General features: G+C 37.0%; 1 protein-coding gene and 1 long non-coding RNA gene across 3 annotated transcripts in view; one reads left to right on the top strand and one right to left on the bottom strand.

Moving 5' to 3' along the window:
- The window catches only part of LOC114541369 (sushi domain-containing protein 2-like), a 73,581-nt gene extending 59,626 nt beyond the window's left edge, over positions 1–13,955 (top strand). The window contains exons 11-17 of the mRNA XM_028561309.1: positions 4,650–4,863; positions 5,456–5,581; positions 6,833–7,024; positions 8,753–8,899; positions 9,017–9,169; positions 13,757–13,795; positions 13,930–13,955. Of these exons, the coding sequence (XP_028417110.1) occupies positions 4,650–4,863; positions 5,456–5,581; positions 6,833–7,024; positions 8,753–8,899; positions 9,017–9,169; positions 13,757–13,795; positions 13,930–13,955 (897 nt within the window). The remainder of the gene's footprint in view (positions 1–4,649; positions 4,864–5,455; positions 5,582–6,832; positions 7,025–8,752; positions 8,900–9,016; positions 9,170–13,756; positions 13,796–13,929) is intronic.
- Positions 13,956–21,444: 7,489 nt separating this feature from the next.
- LOC114541370 lies at positions 21,445–26,171 on the bottom strand. Of its 2 annotated transcripts, none has more exons than XR_003689250.1 (4): positions 25,721–26,171; positions 25,346–25,405; positions 22,700–22,765; positions 21,445–21,497 (listed from the first exon to the last, which is right to left on the bottom strand). It is a non-coding gene; the product is annotated as an uncharacterized LOC114541370 (long non-coding RNA). The 2 variants fall into 2 exon arrangements; XR_003689249.1 differs by lacking the exon at positions 21,445–21,497 and adding an exon at positions 21,641–22,223.
- Between the last annotated feature and the right edge of the window lie 742 nt (positions 26,172–26,913).

Here is a 26,913-nt window from a genome sequence, read left to right as displayed (position 1 = left end):
TCACATGCGCCAAGATGAGAAATTTGTCAGAGTATTTGACCGTGCATATATATATATATATATATATATATATATATATATATATATATATATATATATATATATATATATATATATATATATATATATATATATATATAGATCAAGGAGAGAAAATGTTGGGTCTCTCTTCCGCATCCGCCAAAGGCGCTGAAGACGACCGGTGTGAAGGAGCCATGCTCGACCTCAACAATCCGTTGGTTGTAATGTTGCTTCTTTTCCCGTTCGTTGGCTTTAAACGAGCTGCTCAACGTCTGGCGTCGATGTGTAGAGGCGTATGGGTTAAACACCCTTACATCAAAGAATGCCTTTTCACATCTCTCCCAGAAACCTCTCGCAGCAATGTCCACTCTGGCGTCATCGGCTGAGTTAGCACTGGATGGAAGAACCTCGCCAGTCAAAGGAGCAAGAGCAGGTTCAATTGAAACATCGTAAGCAACGTCATCGATAGCAGCAGCAAGTAGATCATGGATCTCATTATGTCTTCGATGGATAAAACCTCCTTTCAGGCACGACAGGGCATGATCTACCGTGAACGATTTTCCACAAGCGCAGAAAGATGGAAGGCGTTTCAAAGGCCATCGATAACGCATGTAGATTGCATCAAAGAACTCACGCTTGGTCAAGATGTAGCCCTCATCAGCAAGTGGCAGAGCAGTTAGCCAAGCTGAGGATCCTTTCAACTGGGCGAGGTCATTTGCTCCAATCTGCTCTTCACTCATTCTTGATCTCACGTTCTGTAGCAGCAACGAGTTCCTAGCTTGACGTTGTTTTGCAATCTCACGACGAAGATCGTGGATGGAATCTCCATGTTCTGCTGATGGTGTACCATTCTGGTGGATGATTCTACTTGAGAGAAGATGACAGATGGTTGCGGAGTTCAAATGCTCTTCATCACAGATGTCGTTAAAGATCGGAATACCAAGACCTCCCATACGAGCTGGAAGCGAAACCAATTGTCGCTCATGGATGGACAAGCTACGGTTATCGAGGAGTGCAGGAAGGAGCTTTAGGTTGATCGTGTCGTCAACAAGCTGCATCGCGGTCTTGATACCTGGAACGGCACGAATGTGGTAAGTAAATCTGTGCCGAAAACCTGAGACAAACGCCGCGTATGCTGCTTGGGGTTGGAATTTGGCAATTTCACTCAAAACGTGAAGTTGCTGGCACCATTTACTAACTAAAGAACTAATATACTTATCTTTTCCGTAATCCGATCCAAGATATCCTCCAAGGTACTTATGCCCTTCACTTGAAATTTGTACATTAGTTCTAGCGAAGATCTCAATGGCAGTCTGCTCCAGGTGTGGCTTCACAATCAACCAGGATTTACCAGCTCTCGGGTAGTAACCAAGACTCGGACCATGCGCGGCAATCTTCTCCCACCAGGCACGCAGTTGCATTAGCTTACCTGGTCCACTAAGGTCATCCGCGTACGCAACATGCCTTACATCACTAGCTTCATCAGATTTAATCATGAGCAGGAGTGGAGTAATGGTGACGGCGTATAACGGCATGGCTAACGGATCACCTTGCGTGGTACCTTCAGCTGATGCAATTTCTTTACCACCTTGCACGAACAATCTTGAAGCTGTTACATAACAATTGAACGTATAAACAGCCATTGCGGGACAAATGTACTGAATGTTATGTAACATGATCTCGCGGTTGATGGAATTGAACGATTGGTGGCGTCTACCAGTAAGACAGCGTCTGTTTCTTCTTCTTCAAAAAATCTTCGACATGGCGTGAACAGCAGCCTCGCAGCCTGATTGTTGTCCTGCACATAGCTGTAAGTCTCCTGCGCTATCCATGATTTGTGGTTTGATGGCAAAGACAATTGATTTTCCAATCATCCGTCGTAGAACCTCTCCAATCCCAATCGGTCTGACACCAGGGTTCTTGTCCAGAGGTATTAAGCGACACGCTAAGAAGGCCTCTAAGCTGGTGGTCTGATCTTCTCCAATAACAACCTTCTGGGTTGCAAGTGTTCTCGCCATTAACACTATGCGGATCGTAGATCTTTGCCAGCATCTCCATAGTTGCGAGACACCAAAATATGCCGCCATCCAAGTGCGTTAAGACCTGAAGGACCAGCAGCACCTTGAGTCCTCAATGCTGCTTTTGCTATGGCTGTCTCGTCGATGTTGGCGAATAACGATGGATCGACATATGGAATTTCACCATCAATCATGACGGAATGATCCTCAGGTTGTGCAGGTGGATGTTTCTGCAAGAGGTCCTTGTACACATCGTCATTAAGAGGAAGAACTCCACCACATGATTGTTCATCCAACAAACGTAGAGCTGCGTTCACTTTGCCACGAAACATGAGACTAGCGAAGGTCTTGGAAAACTGTTCATATGAAACCTTCCTAGTAGTCAGTAGTGTCGACTGGATGGTTCTGCATTCCCAAAGTAACCCATCAAAGTTCCCTTGTTGCCACAAAGCCATGCGCCGAGACAGACAAGTCACATGGTCTTTCGATCTCGATTTGAAACTCAGTAAGTTTTAAAGAAATATCATGGAAGATCTCCGAGTTAATGTTCCAAGCGTTAACAAGTCTCTCCAGTTCCCTGACGTATGACTTTCCAGCAGCTCCATTCGGCAACATAAACAGATTTTTGCGCCAAAAAACCACCTCTTCATAGGCTGCGTTAACAACTTGCTTTAGATCGTCTTTAGTGAGGCTGCCCCAAACACATGGTGATCCGCTATTTTGAGAACTTGAGGGAGTAACCGGATCAACAACAATAGAACCAGGCATACTTGATGTTTGTCCATCTTGTTGACGCGCTTCACCAGTTGCGTGTTTTTTCCTGCATGAATTTAAATGTAGCGACCGTCCTCGTTCCGAACCAAATTGTCTCGGGCACAAATTACATTGAAATGCGCGCTCTCCGTCTTTGCTTTCTGGCGGCATAGTTTCTAATTAGCGTGCGTCGTCACCAACCAATTTACCAAATCACGTAGCACACGGTTAACGGAATAACGTTCGCAAATATAATTTAACGGTCCAAACTCGAGAAATAGCAAAATATTTGCGTAAAAATTCTAAAAATATATATATAATAATTAATAACCAATTCGCACTCACAGAATTCACAGTTGAAGTAGCACTGGAAATTATTCACGCTAAAAGCAATGAAAGCGTAACCACTCCAATGACCAATGTTCGATGTCCAAATCTTGATAAAGTCACAAAATAAGCGAAAACACCAAGATAACAAAAAATAACACCAATGTTGTTTTCAAGATATCTTACTTAAGTAATAACGTAATAATGTTTCTAAAAATTTAGCAGTAATTGTGTAAAAATTTCAAATGTCACGGAGCACTATTTTTTAGCGTCTTTACGCCATAGTGCGCGTGTCTCTCTGTGTCAATTACGTAATCTGATTGGCTGTTTTTGTTCTCGCTGTTATATATATATATATATATATATATATATATATATATATATATATATATATATATATATATATATATATATATATATATATACTATATAATGCCTACATTGCCTGAACACTGTCAGGCACGCGAGTTGCCATTGGGCTGCCTATGGTCAAATATTAAAACAATAATAAAAGATGTAAAGATCATCACAGCACAGAAAAAGTTGGTGAAATAGGAACGACTCGTAGTTTATTATCTTTGAAGTGGTAGGTGTCTATATTTTGCTTATTCAGTGTTTGCTGTAAGAATGCATTGTTATTTTAACAAGTGCGAGCTTGGTATGTCGTTTTACAATGAGCTAACTGAGCGTTTAAGGCTTTACATCATCGCTTAAACTTTAAAAAGAGTTCTCCAAGTGTACTTCACAGTTTTGATAAAACAAATATCACTTTGCAGCTTATATAGTCGCGAAAATCATTGAATAAAATAAATTATCGAAAAACAACATTCGACCTTTAGTGCTTGTAGGGTTATTATAATTATTTCTGCTGTTTTGATGTTTTGAAGGTTTAGCTATAGAAAATTTAACACTCACCTAAAATGCAATGTATGTAATGCAGCAGGCAAGCAGGTTATTTCTGTTCACCTTTACGACTGTCTTTCTTTCCGAAAAATTTGCACGAGTTATTTCATAATATCAGCGTAGAAAGTTAGGTCTGGGTAGCGCACGAAATATATTGCTTCGTTTAAAATGGCGAGGGGTTGCTGCATGCATTTATTTCCAGTATTTACATTATTATCCGACGAATCCGGAAGGAGAAAAATTAATGTCAACAAACGCGTCAACATTTCTCCCCGACCCATCTTGTTTTCACAAAACATACAAGCACAATCTATATTGTTGCTAGATTATCAAATTTGAGAGTTAAAATATTGCACTGTATGTTTATACCTAACGTAAGAATAGGCTAGGTTTTTTAAGCACAATTGATTTAATGTAAACGTTGTGATTGAAAACTGCTTATTTATAGTTTAGGAGTTTTTAGCGAGAGATCTTATTGACTTGCTAAATGAATGCAAATTGAAGATGATTTGAGATTGACCAATATTTAAATATTCAATCTTTTTTAAATTTGTCCACGATTTATATTATTTTAATAATTGTTTTCGTGAAGATATTTAGATTCTATTTTTCGACGTTTCACTTTAGTTCGAGTTTAACAGACGGCGCAGCATAGACGTGTTAGTCAATGGTGAGCGGGTCGAATTTGATGAACAAACAAGATTAGACTTCACCGGAGTCTTCATTGTTAAACAAAATCAGACAAAATTTGGTACATACTTCACATCAGGAGTAGCTATTGTGGTCACATCTGTAGAAGATTTTCTTACTTATCAAATTTCAGTACCATTAAGATTCAAAGGTAAAAACAGGTTTCATTTTACTAATAAAAAATCGTATGGTTTGTTTTAAAGGAATGAGGGACGTTTCGACCAAATTTCATCACCCCTCTAAGCGATGTCTTAATACATGATTGAGTGATTGATTGGTTGAGTGAACTATAACTAAGTATTATTTCAAGTCCATTTCCTTCGCTCATATAATTATCAGGGAGACATGGTCAATTAATCCGAATGCTTTCGTCTGAGGAATGTCATCATCATCTTGTCCTTTTCCCTTTAAGGGGAAATTGGGCCTTGAATGAGGAATGTGGGGGCATACATTTGTCAGCGCATCCTCGGTTTTGCTGGGTCAAAATGCGAAAGCTTATGAAAAAAAATTATTAAAAAATTGTGAGAATTTCCAAGAATAAGGGTGAACATTTTAGCATAAAAACCGCTCATAAAATTACTACTCATTATGTAAAGACTACTTATACAAAAATCAAACTTGTACATTGGCTCAATTCCATTGAGCCTCCTTTCCTCAATAACATTGCGTTTCATACCCCTCGTTATTTCGCATACCTATTTTTTAACATGTATCAAAAAGAGTGAACATTCGCCCTTTGTTAGGAAAAACTGCTGGACTTCTTGGATTTTGGAACGATGACAAAGATCTAGAATTTTTATTGCCTAATGGCAGTTTCATTGATACAAATTCAAGTTATCGAACAATTCACCATGAGTTTGGCCAGAAATGTAAGTTATCAATTCTGAAGTGGTTGTTTTCTCGTACCTCGTTATTATCGGTGGAACTAATTATTTGGTTAAAACTATGAAATGAGTTGTACATTTTCTGTGATTAATCACAATCAGAAAAGCATCGACATATTCCCAACGCATAGACCAATCAGCATAGAGAAAATGCAATGCATGGTATGGAAAATTGAACAAGTGTATTTTACACCGGTTAACGTTGACCTATGTATAAATACATTATGATTTTTGGAACTGCACTCGATGCAGATAATATAGGGAGGTTAAGATCGACTTCCGCTACGAGTACCGATACCAATATTCAGTCACGCGCATGCGCAGACGTAACAATCGTCCAAAATGTGATAACACCGGAAGTCGCGAGTACCGTTTTGGGGCTGAAAATGGAAGTGGATAGGTAGGCGAAGTACCGAATTATATTTACTGTATTACTGCATTTCCTGCAGTTTTTTCTAATAATAATATTTAGTTTTTAGTTGTGTAATGTTTCTGCTTTGTTTGTTGAGACTTAGGATTGTGATTAGAGTTTTTGATGTGAATACAGCCGCTATACTCCGCCGTGTTTATTTACTTCTTACGGAAGTCACAATCTTAACGCTTTAAAGTTTCCGCGCTGCCAAACAGTAATACGTCATGTATTTTTGTATCGGTACTGGTAGTGGAAGTAGATCCTAACCTCCCTAATCACTCGAATGCACCAGCATCGCAAAAGCGTAGGTTCGATTCCTGCCGGAGGATCCATAGTTGACTAATTTTTCCATCATCTGTTCCTAGCTTGAATTTGAAGTGTGTATAAATCCACTCGAAATTAAGACCCTTAAAACTGTATGTATAAATACGTAATCAATTCTCCCTATTAACCACACCCTGACGTCTTTATTTACGCAATGTTCTTCTTTAAAAATGTGTAATCAATGTGTCATTAGCTATACATATATCTAAACAAGTCGTCAAGGTGTAATAATGTCTCATTCCATCTATCCACTTTTCTGAAAACGTGAAATTAGTTGTACTGCTTGAATCTTTTAATCACATTAAGGTAGCGGTCGTTGAATAACCTGCCTTCGGCACAAGATGATATGCTTAAGATGATATAATTAATGTATTTGCCAAAGAAACGAACAACAAGCAATTTCACTACGTATCAAAGAAACACTGATTACTTATAAAAGTTATTGCAAATTTCATCGATAAAAGTATACAGACCTATCAATATTTTTTCAATTTATACAGGGATTGTGGACAGAAACAAGACTCTTTTCGCGTACCATGTCGGAAAAAGTTACGACAGTTTTTTTACTCCCAACTTCATTCCGGTCTTTCTTGACGAAACAAACACCTTGTTTTCGAGTTTTACTTTGGAGCAAGAAGCAAGGAGTGTATGCGGGGGAAATGAGGAATGCTTGTACGATATTGCTGTAACAGGTAAAAAAGATATTGGTGAGGCGACGTTGGAATCCTTTAATGAAATACAGAAAAGAACAAATGCGTCAAAACTTGTTGAGAAAAAAAAAGCATGTTACACGGCTCAAATTTTTATACAAATATTCAGTTCTATGCAATTCCACTTTATGAAGATGGAAATTAAAGGCTTCGAAATGTAAATGCTATAAACACAAAAATGTCGCAGTTTCCAAATTCACTAATTTCAAAAGTAGTATTGTATTGCAAATTGTTCGAAAATATTGCACCGTGCAATTGTCACCGTGTAAAAATAACTCAAACTGGGACATTAGGTTATCCCGGGCAAAATTTTAATGTAATCAATTAAACTTGCTAGCAAGTTGGTAATTTTGAGTGCAGTTTGGGAATATATATACCACAAAAATATTTGATAAGCGTCAAAATCGCCGCTTCCCTGCCGTAAACGAAGATTAGGATTATCCTTTCGTCCTCTGCGAACGGGCTGGAGAGCTGGAAAGGCAATCCTTTCGTAAGGCTGTTGACTTTAATCACGTTATATTTACGATTTCAATCACTGTAGACATAAAAAAATGGTGAGGGCGGATTTTACCAAATTATCTACATGGTACTCGGTATAGATATGCATATTTGATCATACCTCCTAGTTTCTAGCTTGTGTTCTCCCACAGAGTCTCTTTAATACCATGTATACTAGAAATACATTGCATGCAAAGTCCCCTCGCCTGAAGCAATAAACATATACTTCCATCACTAAAATTCTATAATACTCGTTTCTGCTGAATGATCGAAATTGTAAAGTAAAATCCTATATCTTGGTACAATTATAATCATAATAATTGTGCTACGAATAGTTTTAAATACTATACAATTTTTAGCGAAATTTCAATTACTTTTTAAACAGATTCACCTTTAAAAATAAATACTTTCCAAATCAAAATCGTTTTAACGAAATTGACGAATAAATTCAAAGAGGTTTCATACAATTGTTGATAAATCCACATATTAAACTTACAAAATACTTGCATGCTTTAAAATACAAAATCTACTCATTTACCTGAGTGTTGAAAAACACTAAAAAAATGCTTCAAAATCGTATATTTTTTACCATCCATTTGAATGAAAGTTTTTCTATCCGAAGGCATCTTATTCCATTATATTTTAATCAATTTTACGACTCATCAAAATGAAAGACCATCAAAATGAAAAATATTATTTAAAAAAATATAATTCAATTTAAATAAATTATAATTCAAAATATCAGTTATGCTGACGTGAACCCAAATTTTAATTTAGCCAATCGCACGTTTGTAAACGTTTGTTAGTAACCAGTTTTAACTCGTTTTAAACGCACGCATGCGCAAAACTTACAAAAACGCCCAACGTCCATGACATAATGGCGGACAACTTTCATTTCGCATTTGCATTCCCGGCCGTAATTAAAATCTCCGGGCGGAATTAGTACCCTCGCCCGGTGCTTCGCACCGGCTCGGGGACAATAATTGTCACTTGGTATAAATTGCCTTCTCGCGAGAGCCAAAATCCATGATCCGAACTTAAGGAGAAGCAAGGCTTTTTCATGAACGAGAAGGATTTAGTCACAGAGGACGCTTAAAATTTTTGTAATTATTAATATTATTTTTAAAACGATTCGCTACACTCTAACCCCCATATAGCTAACCGAACCCCATTAATGCAATTCCTCGGTAATAAGTCAAAAATGTTTTTCAGTTGCCAAGCGTATTTTCTTTGGTTGTGATGGAGTCGAGAACAGTGGGAAGAAAGTAGATTTTTGTGGTGATTGTGGAGGAGACAACTCATCGTGCACTGATTGTGAAGGTCGCATAAGACCTGGCTTTCTTAACAATGAAACATGTGGTAGGTTTCTTTTATTATTATCAAACTGAAAATTTGAACATAAATTGCCAGGCAAAGAAAGTTTGTGAGATATTTTTATGCATGTGACAAGACTTAGGTTTACCATTTTTGACCTAGGTTCCTATCTGCCCTGGAGCGAATGGAGTGTTTGCATCGGCGTAGATGAAAAAGTAACAAGAGAGCGAAACCGAACATGTTCGAAAAAAGGACATTGTCGTCATTTAGGTAACAGTATACAACAAGAAAAATGCAAGACTAGTGAGGATGACGGTAAGTTCCAAAATTACTCCGGCATGAGCGACAGGGTTTAAAAATGGCCGAGGTTTTCGTATTTTTGTTTTTTTATCATACAGTATTTAAAAGCTCTCGGCTAATTTGTGCCCAGTACTTGACCCGACGCTCGCTGAAGATCGTAAGTCAACGTATTAATCTACGTTAAAGTTTCGTCTCGTAAAAGTTGTCATGCGCTTATAGTATCTTGAGCGAATTTTTCGAGGCGCGATTTGATTTCGCTTACATTATGCAGCAACTCCTACACGAGGTACGAATAAACCGTTATTTTAATGCTGTTGTTTGGAGATGTTGACGCCTATGGCGCTAAGAAATGTCGCACACGATTGAAGAAATAAGAATATTTACGATCAAGCGCTAACACAGCATGAGCATTCACATTCGTCAATTAACATGCATATTACACATATTACACGCTATTATAAGCTATACGGTTATCATATGAATAAAATTCAAGATGGCGGTCAACATTGACAGCAGCGAAAAGGTTACAAGCAATGACGGATTACAGGGGCGGATCTAGGGGTTGCCAGATGAGTCACGCGACTAGTTCAATCTAAATGCTTAATATATCGCGAACAGCATCAAAAGAACGGTTTATTTCTTCCTCTTGGAGCAATTGCCATATCATGTGAGCGAAATCAAATCGCGCATAAGACAATTAGCCAAAGATTTTGAGCTGTGTACCACAACTCTTGAGAGAAAAAACTGTGACGTAGATAAACACGGTGACATACACTTTTGAAATACTAGCTAGTATACTTCGCGCCAAAACACACTTGCGAGAACGAAAAACGTCGCTGACACAGAGTAATCAGGAAAATTCTACTTATTACTCTGGCGTCAGCAACGGAGTTGAAAATTTGCCTAGGTTTTGTTTTATTTTTAGTTTGTTTTTTTCTAGTTTTATTTAATTATTTTTTTTATTATTATTTTTCGTCGTCGCAAGTGAGTTTTGGCGCGAAATATACTAGTATTTGAAAAGTGTACGTGACCGTATTTATCTACGTCACAGTTTTCTCTCCCAAGAGTTGTTTTGCACTGATCGAAATCTAATTTTCCGATGTGCGATTTGATTTAACTCCCATGATACGGAAATTCCCCGAAGAGGAACAAATAAACCGTTCTTAATTTTGATGCTGTTCGATTAATTAGGGTAAGAATATATTTAATACATATAGATTCTTATACTTTTTAAAGTACGATGTGCTTCTGAATGCCGCGATCGAACAACATTTAGGTTCGCAAGGCATCTAAATGAGTATGAACTGTATTGTTTATGTTCAGAAGCTTGGCACGTTTACGGGGTTAAATATAACATGACGCATGTTCTGGCCGATGTTTACGCCAGAACATGCGTCTTGTTATATTTAACTACTAGCTTGAAAAAGCTTCTCAACCAAGTGATATCAGAAGTTTGTTCCCATTTCGCTATGAGACTTACGCCTGTATTCAAAAAGCTCACTCAAACTCACACTCCTTGAGTGTGACATATAAATTTTGTTAATGCTGGTCAATGAGAAAGTTTTCGCTCAATAGATGGAAAGATATAACGTGAATCGCTGGAAATCAAGCCCCTATACGGCTCGAAATACTGCCATTGAAACGTTATGAGAACATTAATATCTCTCTGAGCTTTTACAGAATACAGGCGATATAGTATAAACACGATAAAATTATCATGTCTGACAAACCTGGAAATTCCCGTCGTTAAAAGTGAAACTGCTAAAGCAAAGTCATCATATACTGGAGCAAGTTTATTTCATTCCTTACCAGACGATTTAAAATCTATTTTGAACTTTATAATGACATCCTATAGGAAAAATCTTAAAAAATTCTTTATTGATTTAAATTATAAAGTTGACTATATCAATAATATAGCTGCATTGCTTGAAAGCATGTAGTCATTTGTCAATGTGTTTCCAACCACCAGTCTTAATTTACTGGAGAGGTCATTAAGGAGGTCTATTAGGTAGAATACTTGTCAAACTGTAAATAATGCAAAAAATACCCTCTTGAAAAAAGTTTTTATCAAGCGCGGATTGTCAATACATTTTTCAACTTCGATACTTTTTAATACATATAGTCTAGGACCTGTAAAGAGTTTATATGCATTTAATTTAGGACAGATTATCTCAACTGTTTTAGGGTAAAAAGACCATGCCGGTCAACATGGCATATGTGCCAAAATCTGAATCTGGGACTAAAGTCCTGAAAATGACCACATCCAGAAACGCCATGGTCGACATAGCTCTAAATCCTGAATTATCAAAGCCACAGTCTTTCTGAATTGTTTTTATGGTTCAGAGTTATTGCTTTTAGGGGTGGTCACTAGAGAGTGAAATTAGCCTAAGTTTCATATTTTACAAGAAAATGAATGTTTACCATTCCAGGTCAACTGCTGATTATGCATAAAATTACAGATTCACCTGGCAAAGTCTAATTTTTCCTATTTTCAAATAATTTTTGCCACCTGATTAAAAAATGCTTATTTTAGTACATTTATTCCAAATTCCAGCCAGAACACGATTTCTGCCATATTTTTCAAATTTAATCGCCGTTTTTCGCCGTCCGTCGCAAGTGCCTTCCAAATATTGTACTTTAACACGATTCTAGTTGACTAAAGAATTATTCAACTAATTTTCGATGGGTTTTGAAGTAGTGCCATGTAGTATTTTTTCATTTTTGTGTCCCTCAGATTTCATCAATTATGTCGCCATTGCAATGTTTCGCCGCCTTTTTGCACGATAAATGGCACTTCTTGGTACCCAGCTGAATTTTTTTCACTGTATCGATAAATAATTCATAGTACAATAACAGCTATCCAAAATTTAAAAGCATTTGTCCAACTTGGAAGTAAAAAACCATCTCTCGTTTATTGGGAATGAAATTCAAGTGCGAAAGATTCAAAATAATTTAAAAGTCTAACGCACACTCCAAGACAAATGCTCGCGGGCAACATTGCAGGGGATGTGTTAAATTTTCACGAATATATTTCTGGTTTATTTTTTTAACTTTGTGAAAGCAAGAAATGCAACTTAAACATGGAGACTTGTTAATGTTGTCATGAGGAAGTTTAACAGCAAAACGGACAAATTTTAATGCTGTCCACGAGAACTCGTCGCGGAGTTTGCGCGGATTTACGAATTATTTTGAATCTTTCGCACTTGAATTCCCAATAAACGAGGGGAGTTTTTTTACTACCAAGTTGGCCAAATGCTTTTAAATTTTGGATAGTTCTTATGTTCTTATTGTACTATCAATTATTTATCGATGCCGTGAAAAAAATTCAGCTTGCTGGGTATCAAGAAGTGGCATTTATCGTGCAGAAAGGCGGCGAAACATTGCAAGGGCGACATAATTGATGGAATGTGAAGGGACACAAAAATGAAAATATGTTACATGGCACTACTTCAAAACCCATCGAAAATTGGTTGAATAGTTCTTTAGTCCACTAGAATCGTGCTAAAGTACAATATTTGGATGGTGCTTGCGACGGACGGCGAAAAACGGCGATCAAATTTGCAAAATATGGCTGAAATCGTGTTCTGTTGGGAGGTAAGTGAAATGAAATATGTCGTATCCCAACAAAACATTGTTATTTCCTAGGAAATTAATAATAAATATACTAAAATAAGCATAATTTTTAATCATATGACAAAAATGTTTAGAAAATAGGGAAAATTAGACTTTGCCAGGTGAATCTGTAATTTTATGCATCATTAGTAGTTGACCTGAAATGGTAAACATTCATTTTCTTGTAAAATATGAAACTTAGGCTAATTTCACCCTCCAGTGACCACCCCTAAAAGCAACCATTCTGAACCATATAAACAATTCAGAAAGACTGTGAAAGACTTACCTCAAAACAGTTGAGATAATCTGTCCTAAATGAAATGCATACAAACTCCTTTACAGGTCCTAGACTAATATTCCCGTAGACGGAAAAGAAATATTATAGATAAATTCATTTAACCAGAATACAAGTGATCGTACGAATTTGACAAGTTACGTTTTAAAATGGCTCGGCGAACATTGCCAGAAATTCGCGGTCACGACAATTTATATTTTCGCCAAAATTAATGCGTTGTATTGTGCAACTCCTGTACATTGAATTTACCAATACTTTTCCGACCGTCCAGGCACTGGTATTTTGCCCACCCCCTGTCCCGCAAACTATAGACTAAATGAAATGAATACTTTGGATAACAAAGTGTTGTCTGTACAATATGAGGTTACAATATTTCGTGAAACTAAAACTGCGAATTTATATAGTTTCACCTTTGTGACCACGTTACATGGTTGAACAGTGTGTAAAACTCTACTTCGACTCGGAAATTAGTGTATCACCAAAAAAATACTGCCCCACGTGTAACAACGACATAATACTTGACTATAGTACATAACTCTAAGAGTAAGACAGTAGGAGTGAGTGGAAGAGCCACACCATGCACGACGTTTATTCGAACAATGAAAATAATATCTTTTGACCATTTAGCCGCTTGTTCCCTGTCTTGACCAATAAATTCAAATGTTAACTTTTATGTTGTCTTTTTTACATTACAGACGATCGAAAAGCGTTAAAGTTCTATGCAGCTGTTATTGGTATCCTGTTTTGCCATAATTCTCATCATTGCAATCGCTGCATTGTGTAAGCGCTGCTGTTGCAGCAAGATTTCTTCAACTGCTCAGCCATTTAACATGTCTCTAATCATCAAAATAACTCTTATATTATGTAGGTTTAAAGTTATTTCCAGCAGAATAGCATGCACAGTATCATGTATAAAATATTATCATCTCTTTTATTGATGCCTCTCTTTTGAGTTTTGTTGAAGTAAAGGTTAAATTTACTAGAATTGAAATATATAACTTTTACCGAACTTGCACTTGTAGGCTGACATAGCATTGACAGCCTTTTTTTGTGCTGGAGAATGTAACCAATAATTAATTTTTATAAAGAGAAGTGAACAATTATTATGAGAACTTCTTTCTACGAATGTATTCCTTTCCTTAATAATTACTAATAAATAAACATTAATTAGATATCGTTTTTTATATGCATTCAATGCGAATAATAATAATATAATGCCTTATAAATATCGAAACGAGTATAATAAGACGCGAGCTCAACGATTGCCAGCGCCCAGCCAATCAGTTCGGCTCCATCACTACCAAACTAGACCAGCCGGTTATTGAAATATGAAAGCCGGATAGCACTATCCACTGGTTATTTTTCAATCGCTTTAATATCACCCGCTGTTAGGAATAACTTTAATAAAATATTCATAAATTCGTAAATTTTCAATATTATTCAACGAAATTGCCTTTTGCGTATAAACTGATACGAAAAGGCCCTTTAGCTACCAAGACATTTTGACTACAAAAAACTGAGATTTAAATATGACTAGAAATACATGCATGCAGCAACCCCTCGCTATTTCAAACCAAGTACACAATTTCCTGAGTTAACCTGAACTAAACTTATATTATGAAATGACACAAACTCAATCAGTCTTAAGTTTCCATCATTCACTACAAAATAATCACAAGCTAGTGTAAATATTGCCCGTTCATTTTGCTGCATTATTACCATGCCAGCAATTAAGTAACAGTTTAAAATCGAAGTTTCAAACGATTAAACAGTACAAAATCTTCACAGAAAGAAAAAACTTCGAATGTATTTTATATCTAATTGCAGTCAACGCGGGCGGCTAAAAGTTTCAGTATACTAAATATAGTGTGTATTTTTGATACCAAATTCAAATTACACTTTCAAAAACACTTTTTGAAGTTAAAGCAAAGGTGTAATAGCCCTTCACAAGTTTATGCGTTTGCAGAAAAAGCTGAATTTAACAAAATACGGCATACAAAGCTGAAAAGTATACAAATACGGCTCATTCTTACCGCGAAACAAGTACGAGTAAACAAAGTAAACACGAACCCTTTGTCTTTGAAAACATTTATAATCTTGCAGATTATGATTATTCCTCTTACACGGCTTTGTTTTGACTGTATCCACGTTCATCTTTGCTATCTGTCATGCTTCATATATCTGTTTCTTCTCGTTTTACTTTCTTTGCACAAAGTTTATGAACGCTTTTACAAAATGTTTACGAAATGACAGTTAAATTGCTGACGTTCTCATTGAATTACAAACTTTTGTCTTAGCCAATCAGACCGTTCGTTGATTACCAGTCTACACTCGTTCGCATTTCACGCATGCGCACAAGTACCATGACCATTGAACGTCCACGGTCCACGACATAGAATTTGAGCAACTTTGGATTCCGCTATGTTCTGTCACAATACCCGGTGTAATAAATCTCCCAGCGGAATTAGTACCCTCGCACGGCGCTTCGCGCCGGCTCGGGATTAAGAGTTGTATACAACCGTCCCAGAACGAATTTTTATATTCTCGAAAAGGTGGAAGGTTAAATACCGCTGACCCCTAGAATTTTGTAGCGGTGAAAAAAATTGCACATTGCTCTTGCGATCCTAATCATTGTTAATCCAGGTAATTTTGGAGCCGTTGTGGATTATTGCACTGCACACGCTCTTATTTCCATAATCTATCATTGGACTTGAGCCACATGGCGGACGCTATAGAGTAGCTACACTTAGAATATTCCTGCACGGCCAGAAATATATAGGCGCGAGAATATGCGCGATTTAGCGCTAATTTAAGAGCCGCTTCTAAGAAAAAAGTGGGGATCGAATCAATCAAATTTTCTCTCTATATATAACCCATGTACTGTTGAAAAATCATGTTTGTTCAGGTCCAAAATCATCAACGTATCGACCTTTAGCCACTGAAAATTGGAGGCAACTCGAGATGCCCAAAATATTACAAGAAGGAATACTTTTATGGTGGTCATCGTGTGGGAAAGTACAATATATATTCCTAGCATATTAATGATATCAGTTACCTCCCCGTTCACCTTTCTGATGGTTGCCCATCGGCAAAATTAATGTCCACATATCAGCCCCGTAAGTTAAAGGAATGAAAGGATGCAAACTCGCTTATCAGACTGCTGGAAAGATTTTGTATGCCTTAAAAGCATGGGTTTAAAAGTAAGTTTAACATTTTCATATTAACAGCAAGCGGAACTTGATTGGCTGAATAGCAGAGGCCAGTTGTTCAAAGCTAGGTCAGCGCTAACTCTGCATGGGTTAAATTTTAAACCAGGTTTTAGTAGAAAACTGCTTCTGAGTCACTGTTCGTTTTAAAACTTTAGAAAATATGGCTTCTAACAGTCCAGAAATATTGGTAAAAATATTATTCTTTTGTAAGCAAGTGATTGGAAAAATTCAGATAAAAATTTGCTTTAACCCAGGGTTAAACTAGCCGGGTTTTGAACAACCGAGCCCAGGCGCGGGATTTTCCGATACTCTGTGCACCACTATGACCACTGTAAACGTATTTACCAACATTTTTCTATGAATAAATTATATAGTCGACTAAGTTATTGGCATGTTTTGTGGTCTGATTCTAAGTCTGATACTTATTATTTCATTCAACACGGGCTGCGAGGTACCGCATGAAATAAATTGTGCACGGGCTATGTTTAGAATTCGTAGAAAGGTGAATTTAGGAGCGGTATCTGAAATTCGTCCTTTTTCGCTGTTTACCCCAAACCATGCAATTTCTGGTCCTTTTTTATCCTGTGTTTTCACGGTACCGGACGAATTCCCCTATAATATAAGACTGAATTTTTTTTTGTTCGTGAGAAATACAATAATATGAGCATCGTATTGTTGGCATGCCCATTCCTTAACCGCGCTATAATATATCGGTACAAAAACAAAGCAAGACAAATTTCTGGTGTTTATACGGCACCCGGACGAATTTAAAGCCGGTCGAGTAAAAAGTTTGACCGCGGTCATTTTTTGGGTCGCTAATTCGTTGCTAAGGGGGTATTAAATTTGTTCGCTTGCGTGGTTCTCGGGTAAACGAAAGGCCGAACACTTAATTCAGATCGCGCGATTGCAAATTCGTCCTGTGTCATGTAAAGGGCCGAAATCTTAGAAACGGCCCAAAGCTAGGCCCTGAGCTTATAATTTTATTATGAAATGGCTCAAAAGAGTCGGTAGGATTATCATTTTTAGGCCTAGGAAACAGAAATGGTCATAAAATTGAGTAAACCTCGCCGGTTCTACTGCTGCATTGAGCAGGCAATTTATGGATTTGGCATGTTCAGTTGATTATATTGCAAACTATTATGTTTATTGCGGATCAAACTTTTATACATTTTTTATTATTTGTATATGTGAGTGTGGTCGTAATACAGATAACATTTATAGTCCTATGACCTATGTATATACACTTATATTTATTTCCGTTGGCAACAATTTATTTTGCAAAATCATGGGTTTGGATATTGTCGAAGTCAGTATGAGTGCTGTACGGCGCTGATATGCCGAAACAAAGGCAATGCAGGATGTCTTGATACTTGAAGTTGAAGATTTTCATACGCTAGTGCAGGTCCAGTTATACACCTTTCTTGCAAGTCATCCTTGTGAGACGCTGAAACGCGAATTATCATGCGAATGGACTTTCCCGTTAGCCAGGCTGTCTTGCTCTGATACTATACCAAAGAAATAAATTAATAAATGCAATAAATCCAGCATAAGTTGTTTGAAGCATCGTGATACTCGTTTGTTTATACTTTGGATGATTTGCACTGCCGTATCTCATAATAGTTTATAATGGATACTTACCCTTGTCTTTGTTTTAATAATAAATTCATCTTACCATATAGTCTTTGTTTTAATAATAAATTCATCTGCATCGGTAATTTTAGAACCTATAGTTTTCAGTAGCGTCCTATACAGCAAAGCTCATCTGATGAACATGCATTATATCTTTGTGCTCAGTTTCACGGGTTATATTAAAACGAAAGGACTTTCAAATTCTCAGTTCTGCAAGTTAACTAGACGAGCAAGCTAACATAATTATGTTTATGTAGTACTAATAAAGAATTGGATCATACTGCGTAAAACAATACTAATAATATAATGAATGTGGCTTGGCAAAACATGCATTGAAATTTAAATGTATTATTTGATACACATGCAAAATGGCTAAGAAAAGCTTTCAACACTCAATGCATTTAAGCGTATCCTTATACAAATGAATTTAAAATAGGACTTTGGCTTTAGCTTCAGTGTAGTTTCTTCTATCTTGCACAGATATTGCGTATAATTATACGCGCTATAGAGTTGAGGATTTCCTTCCGGACCCATCAATGGGATACTTCAATATCCCGATGACGGCAGCTAGTAGGGTGTATGCAAATATTGAACATTGAGTCATCACTAACTCTCGAACCTTAAAATCCTATTTACAGTAGGCGAGGGCACACATACCTACGGCTACACAAATATACTCATCTTACAAAAGTTTATTTAATGAATTTATGATGTTCTTTGCAAATATAGGTATACGAAATATTTCCGTTGTCGCATTTTAGTTTTTCTAATGTTTTCATCTCAGCAAGAGATTGATGAATATCATAGCCAAGGATTCGCCATAAAGTCTTGTTGTCATAAGTCATTATTGTAAAAAGCTGAAACATATTTATAAATCTTACATAGTGAAAAAAATACAAATTTTAGTAAGAGTAATTATATCTATAAAAAAAGACGTCCTGTCGAATTAAGCATCCGGAACATATTATTGAATGCAAACTCTAAAAATCTTAAATTTAGCTTTATTGCTACTCTGAAAGCTAAATTTAGGCTTAAAATTTGTCAATTCTTGTGGAAGTCAGAGTCATCAAGACGCGTTAGGAAATCTTAACAATTTACACTTATTGTGCATGTGTAATGTATAAATGTAACATGTTTACGTATAGTATAAAGAATTTGATCATACTGCGTTGCAGTAGATAATGAGCGAGTTTGGCAAAATATGCATTGAAATTTAAAAATACCTATATAATACCTATTCATAAATAATTATGCAAAATGGTTTAGAAAAGCTTTCAATACTCAGTGCATATAAGCATATCCTTTTAGAAATTAGTAAGAAATATGAAGTCCTTCGTTTTAGCTTCTGTTTTTTTCTGTCTTGCTCAGATTGCTTATACGCGAATAGAGCTTGAGGATTTTTTTCCTTATGGACCCAGCAATGGAGATACTTCAGTACCCAACAATGATGACGGCAGTTCGGGTCTTGTCAATATTGCATTTCCCTTCCTTTCTTCGACGAAGAACATGACTCCCTGTTCGTAAGTATTTTGCAGACATTATTTTCATACTTATTCATACGCACCGATATTTAATGGGTATACATGTATATTTTAGGCGATGTTTGTACCCATGTCTTTCAAGATAATTATTGTAAACACTTGCCACATCATTTGTGAGTGCATGTCTTGCTCAATTTTACAATTAAATTTTATATATGTTCAAACTAATAATTGTGTTATTGTAGCAGCCTGCGTACGTATAGCGACCAGCAGTTTTTTCAAATAGAAAAATGCATGTAGCTTTAATGGAAATCAATAAATATTGGCAGTTATTGAGGAATGCCCAATAACGAAAGTAGAGTAATTTCAAGAATTCGAAACACAAGCAGTGTATACCCAGTGATGCGTTTAGAGCCTGAAAAACACGTACATGCACTTCATACTATATTGACAAAACTCTCGGGGGCGAAACGTCCAGTGGCCGGTTGTACGAAAGGTGTTTAAGTCGTTAACCACCGTTTAACTCGTTATCCACCGTATAAATGTATACGCTTGAAAATCGCGTTGTCGAAGCCCGTTTAGCGCTATCCACCGGTTAAAATTTAGCTAAACGGTGGATAAAAAACGGTGGATCTGGCGGATAAATAATTGTGTGTCAACTTTTAAAAAAATTAAATAAAATGGCGTTGTACAGGTTACCTGGCGTCCATTTTTATGCGCTTCCAAGAGTGAATGAACGAGCAGAAAGAGTTTATAGACGTGAAATCGACAACACATTACAATATTACTAGAAATACTTGCATGCAGAAACCCCTCGCCTCGGATTAACAAAATTAGTTAAGCATAGCGATGGTATACATTTCAAAGTTTACGCGGCGCGCGAAATCGCTAGTTTGCCATTCAATATGGCATGCGGTATACCCCAAAATATTTGCGCCACGTTCATTTGGGTCAGTGGTGTACCGCCCAAGAATATTTGATTAAGTCAACATGGCGGCTGTTTCAAATGTGCGTTTTTCGTTGGAAGAAGTATTAAGTCAAGACATCTACAACGAAAACGCCGTTGAACAGCCGTCAAACTCTTTGACAAAAGTTCAGGAGGCAATTGAGAGTTTGGCAGTTGAGCGTGGGTGTAGTAATGCGGAGGCTGTCACTCGGGCATGTGTTAAGCAAGTTCAAGCTATGCACTTGCATGCATGGAGAATCTGCCAAGTAATTTTTTCAAAATTGTTTCAAGTTTTCACAACTGTTAAGAACCATCTCAAAGCTCTATATTCCTTTTAACTATATGAAAGTAATAATCCTTATATAGCTGGATATTGCCTTCAAATCATAGATTTACATACTAATATTTGAAGGCAAACCAGCAGACAAATATAGTTAATGTGAACTTTCCCTTCTAATGACTAGTTTTCCAGTTGCTTTTCCTGTCAGGAAATCAAACTGCTGCCAGATAGTAAATCAAACAACTCAAATAATTTCAAGAACAAAACACAATTTTGTTTTTTATGCCACAGCCACCCCAACAATTTGATGAAAAAAAAACAATTTTTCTTCTGCCACCATTTTAAGATAAAGAAACAATAAATAAATTTAAAATGTATTGATAGTCCTCTTTTTAATTTTCATGCATGAACAACTAAATGGTACTGCATGACATTGTCTATCATTAGACTGCAATGGTCCTCTAAGATTCCACATTGAAAAGAAAAATCATCAGCACTTTTTCACAAAAATATAACTAGAATGCACTAAGATTTTTAACCCTTGGATACTAGTGGAGTGCATGGAGCTTTGAAGAGTTTATACAAATGAGTATGGGTTTGCAACACAAGTTTTTGTCTTAATATATCTATTTTAAAAATAGAAATCAAACATACATACTTAATGCAAAAATTACAAAACTAATACACTAATAAACAAGATGTACCATGCAACATATGCATAGCATATTCCTGTGTGTTTAACATACACAGTTATGTAAAGTGTTACTGTTCATATTTGTTGTTATATTGTAAATACATTTAGGTTAATTAAGACATTGCAAGTAACCAGAACATTAATACCTGTTTGCCAGTCATCCTGTGGACTAGAAAATTTTATGCCCCTCTGGGGACCTGTGTCAAGAAACATGAAATCATCATAACGGGGACGCGCCGTGTGTAAACAATGTGGGGACAGTAGTTTTCTAGTGTATTCACTGTGTGGACTTTTCAAGATTCGATGTAAACAATGTGGGGACTGAGCAGTGAGGTAGACCTTCATGGAGATATATTTTTATTGACAATAAAAACTTTAATTCTTAACATGCAGTGTCTTTTTACTGTCTATCACACATGCATTTTGTCGAGTAAACATGGTTCGTTTTAATATAGCTAAACTACCTAAATATTCCTTAATAACTCTTGATAACTTTCTCTTTTTTAAACTTAAATTTTTATAGCAAAACCTAACTTCACTCCTCTATGGCACCTAAATTGCATCTTTCCGTATTACTTTGCACCTAAAACGTTGAAGCAAGGGGCATGAACTGGTCTAAGCGGGTTTTTAAAAAGAGAAATAGAATAGCGGCATTTATTTAACCTAATCGGGTGCATTCCTTTGGTTGCGTGTGCATATTGTATTGCTGGCCATTTATAGAAGGCACAGCAATATTTCATGTTAAATTGTAAGGCGACCTTCGACAAAATTGGTGACTATAGATAATAAAGGCGGAAAATGATGCAGAGCTCTCAGAAGCCGTTTTTCATCAAAAATCAACCAATGAGAAGGCAGTTCCTCGTCAAGACTGCATACCCTTTTCTTTATTCCATATAACTCGGCACTGGAATAATTCTAAAATTCTGTGAAAAAAGGGTTCGTTTTTCTACCAATTGTAAATTGGAATTTTAATTTCAAGTCTGAGGTATGTTATGAGAACTTGCATGCCCTTGTTAAGGGTGAATTATAAATATGATATTGAGCATATCGCGATTTCTATTCAGGAAAACTACTTTGATAATGACTCGATCAATGATGAAGAAAATAACACGCGCAGGAAATCTTTACATATTTTGCTTCAATACGCAGAGCTCGGAAGCTTTCGTCCAATTGGATAATGCTTTTCTATGCTTTCTAAAGAACGAAGCTATGCTATTGGTTGAAACAGAAATGTATTGTAAAGTTTAGCCCATGAAAATCGTTCTTGCGAGGAGCTGCGACCCTACCCTATATTTGCTGAATCCCATCTGATATATGTATGTGCTGGTCATTTTTCAATAAATCCGACGGGAGAGTGGCCTGCTTGAAGACTGAAAGTTTATTTATGAGCATCACTTACCCATATTCCAATGACAAATGTATTCATTAGAGAATTGCAATTCGGATTTCGTCTTCCATAAATATTCTAAAAAGTAAATTTAAATACATTTAAAACAGGGATTCAAGGTTGGTACAAATTAATAATTGATACATACCGCAATAAATGGGGATTGCATGGATGGCATAGCTCGACTTTGTAATTATTTGATTTCTCAAACCTTACTGCTATTAAGTGGGAATGTGCTTTTGATAAAAAGTATCAAACGTAAATACAAACTAAAAGTACGAAAAATCCCCTGGAAGACCCAGAATGATGTACACATTCGAGGAGCCGAGAAAAGCGTTGTAAGAATGGGACGAAAACTTATGCATATATACCTCCTCAGGAAGACCCCAGAATCTCTCCCAGAATATTGTACACATTTTTGCACTCCTCCGGAAGACCCCAGAATATTGTACACATTTTTGCACTCCTCCGGAAGACCCCAGAATGTTGTACACATTTTTGCACTCCTCAGAAGACCGCAGAATGTTGTACACATTTTTGCACTACTCAGGAAGACCCCAGAATGTTGTAAAAAACTTTTGCACTCATCAGGAAGACCCCAGAATGTTGTACACATTAATTTTTGCACTCCTCAGGAAGACCCCAGAATGTTGTACACATTAATTTTTGCACTCCTCAGGAAGACCCCAGAATGTTGTACACATTAATTTCTGCACTCCTCAGGAAGACCCCAGAATGTTGTACACATTAATTTTTGCACTCCTCAGGAAGACCCCAGAATGTTGAACATATTAATTTTTGCACTCCTCAGGAAGACCCCAGAATGTTGAACATATTAATTTTTGCACTCCTCAGGAAGACCCCAGAATGTTGTACACATTAATTTTTGCACTCCTCAGGAAGACCCCAGAATGTTGTACACATTAATTTTTGCACTCCTCAGGAAGACCCCAGAATGTTGTACACATTAATTTCTGCACTCCTCAGGAAGACCCCAGAATGTTGTACACATTAATTTTTGCACTCCTCAGGAAGACCCCAGAATGTTGTACACATTAATTTTTGCACTCCTCAGGAAGACCCCAGAATGTTGTACACATTAATTTCTGCACTCCTCAGGAAGACCCCAGAATGTTGTACACATTAATTTTTGTATTCCTCAGGAAGACCCCAGAATGTTGTACACATTAATCTTTGCACTCCTCAGGAAGACCCCAGAATGTTGTACACATTTATTTTTGTATTCCTCAGGAAGACCCCAGAATGTTGTACACATTGATTTTTGTATTCCTCAGGAAGACCCCAGAATGTTGTACACATTAATCTTTGCACTCCTCAGGAAGACCCCAGAATGTTGTACACATTAATTTTTGTATTCCTCAGGAAGACCCCAGAATGTTGTACACATTGATTTTTGTATTCCTCAGGAAGACCCCAGAATGTTGTACACATTGATTTTTGTATTCCTCAGGAAGACCCCAGAATGTTGTACACATTAATTTTTGCACTCCTCAGGAAGACCCCAGAATGTTGTACACATTAATTTTTGCACTCCTCAGGAAGACCCCAGAATGTTGTACACATTAATTTTTGCACTCCTCAGGAAGACCCCAGAATGTTGTACACATTAATTTTTGCACTCCTCAGGAAGACCCCAGAATGTTGTACACATTAATTTTTGCACTCCTCAGGAAGACCCCAGAATGTTGTACACATTAATTTTTGCACTCCTCAGGAAGACCCCAGAATGTTGTACACATTAATTTTTGCACTCCTCAGGAAGACCCCAGAATGTTGTACACATTAATTTTTGCGCTCATCAGGAAGACCCTAGAATGTTGTACACATTAATTTTTGCATTCTTCAGGAAGACCCCAGAATGTTGTACACATTAATTTTTGCACTCCTCAGGAAGACCCCAGAATGTTGTACACATTATTTTTGCACTCGTCAGGAAGACCCCAGAATGTTGTACACATTTTTTTTGCACATGCATACATCAAGGGATTTTATTCAAATCTCAACAATGATTTCTAAATATTTTCTCTAACATCAATGAAGTAACACGTGTCCTATCTAAGATTCAAAATCAAACTAGTAATGAGGAAAAATGTTTTACAATTTTATACAAGCATACACTTTACTTGCATAATGCACTATTAAAACGTGTGTTGTGGGACATTTCTTCTTCCATGAATATACTAATTTTTTTTTGGCGTTAACTAAGCATATCCTAAGACGCGCATATACATTTTATCCGCCGAGCGCGAGGTTGTACACCGATTTTGTAATTTAAATAAGGCAAAAATTCCTTATCAAATCCCATCAATAAGGCATAACATATATAGTCTAGCCAAGTTGCATTCACAGCGGGAAGGATGAGGAATACCGGTCCGCTGTGAATCAGGAATATACAAGATGATTTAAAAAGTGATAAAATCAAGATTAGTTACATAAAGCCTGTTTTCCACTGCACCGTATATCGTAGCGAACCGTAGCGGTATTCCTTTGCATTCTTATTCCTCCAAAGCCCTTAGCTCTAGCCGAGAGCCCAGGAAAAATAATATACGCACTACTCTGCGATATATATACAGTTGAATAAGAAAACAGCTCTAATGCATCAGATTCCAGCTGTCTATTTATGACGAATATACTTACCATACTTCATTAATAGACTTCTTTGTCCGGAAAAAGCAAGTCGATCCTTCTACGCAGAATCTGCAAATATAAATAAAATATATATAACAAAAAACACTTTTAAGGTTTTGATAATACACGATAACGGATCGTTATTGTAGCGGGAAGTAGTTTTGTAAGTAGGGAGAGGCTGGAAGGATTCTTTGCATTGTCAGCCACTCAAGGCTGGTTTTTATAAAACAAATACATGGTTCCGCGTCGTAATTCAAATGACGTATTTATTGTAGTTCTGTTTCCATATGTCGGATTTCGCATAACAATTAACGAATTACAACGAATTAAGACATGTGAATTACGATGAATTATGTTGTATGAAAACAAGCTTTCATAGCGTACCCGTGGAGAGAATCTTGTCTTTGACCCGTTGTATTTCTCGTATTTAACGTAGCTAAATGAACTGCCATATGAAGGAGTCTCAATGTTATCTCCACACTCGTCATCAGTTCGCATCAGGCGACCAAGATTTCGTGAAGCCTCTATGGAAGTTTTGGATTTCTCTGTCAGGAGATAATATCTCTTTGCCGTCGCTTCGTTGTGAGCCATAAGGCTAGCCAATTTCGCACTCATCTCTGGCTTATCGACATTAACTTTCGTCACTGCTGCTTTCCGAAACGATGTCGATGTTACTTTAACATCCACTCCAGCTTTTTTAAAGACAGATTGTACTGCCTTAGTGATGTGCACAGAATTCATAGGGTTTCCGTTCCAGGATATGAATACTGGGCCATTCATTCGGGTGGTAACATGGGCTCGCATTATGCCAACGAATATTGACAGCCACGCCTTCAGTTTTCACTCAATACAACACGAGCTGGTCCATGAACATGTGCAGTTTTGTGCTTCTTCACTGTTATGAGGTAATAGTCATCTTGCTTTCGGATGTTTGTAAATTCCTCCATCGTCATTATGTGCTAGGACACCTGGTCGATTGGCATTGTCTATAAAGATTTGAGTGAACAGGAAATCCCTAACCAAGGTAAAACTGGATAGAGTGACAGGCGTGGACTCAGCTGGATCGGAGTATTGGTCAATGATCTTAGCCGCCTATCGAGCTGCTGCGCTTTTCTCCAACTTCCTGATGTTTGATGGTGTCAAACGATTCAGCATATCTTCTTCAAGCTTTTGCCATTTCCTTGTGCTTGATTCTCTCCTGTAAGATGAAGACCACATCTTTACTTTTTCTCGCGCTGAGCTTACGTCTACCCAACTGAATTTAATTGTATCTGGTTTGTCGGACAGGACAAATGAATACTCATCAAATACGACTTGATTGTGCCAGCTTCATACTTTTTCTGTTTCACATGCATGCACACTTAAAAATGCTTGACGTATTAACTTCAGGTCAAACCGGGACTGAATGTTCTCTAAATCATTAATGGCTTTTAGCATGATATAAAGCTGAAAACCATGTTGCAAAACCGTTTTTTCATCCTTTTTGCTGCCATCAGGTGACGCCATCCACTCTTGCAACTCCATAATTATAGGTGGTAATAGAATCATGTAAGAAAACAGTAAATATTATAGTATCA

The sequence above is a fragment of the Dendronephthya gigantea genome, unplaced genomic scaffold (genome assembly GCF_004324835.1).
Source record: "Dendronephthya gigantea isolate DGI-Jeju-01 unplaced genomic scaffold, DenGig_1.0 000283F, whole genome shotgun sequence".
Taxonomy (NCBI): Eukaryota; Metazoa; Cnidaria; class Anthozoa; order Malacalcyonacea; family Nephtheidae; genus Dendronephthya; species Dendronephthya gigantea.
This window is presented reverse-complemented; position numbering and strand designations above follow the sequence as displayed.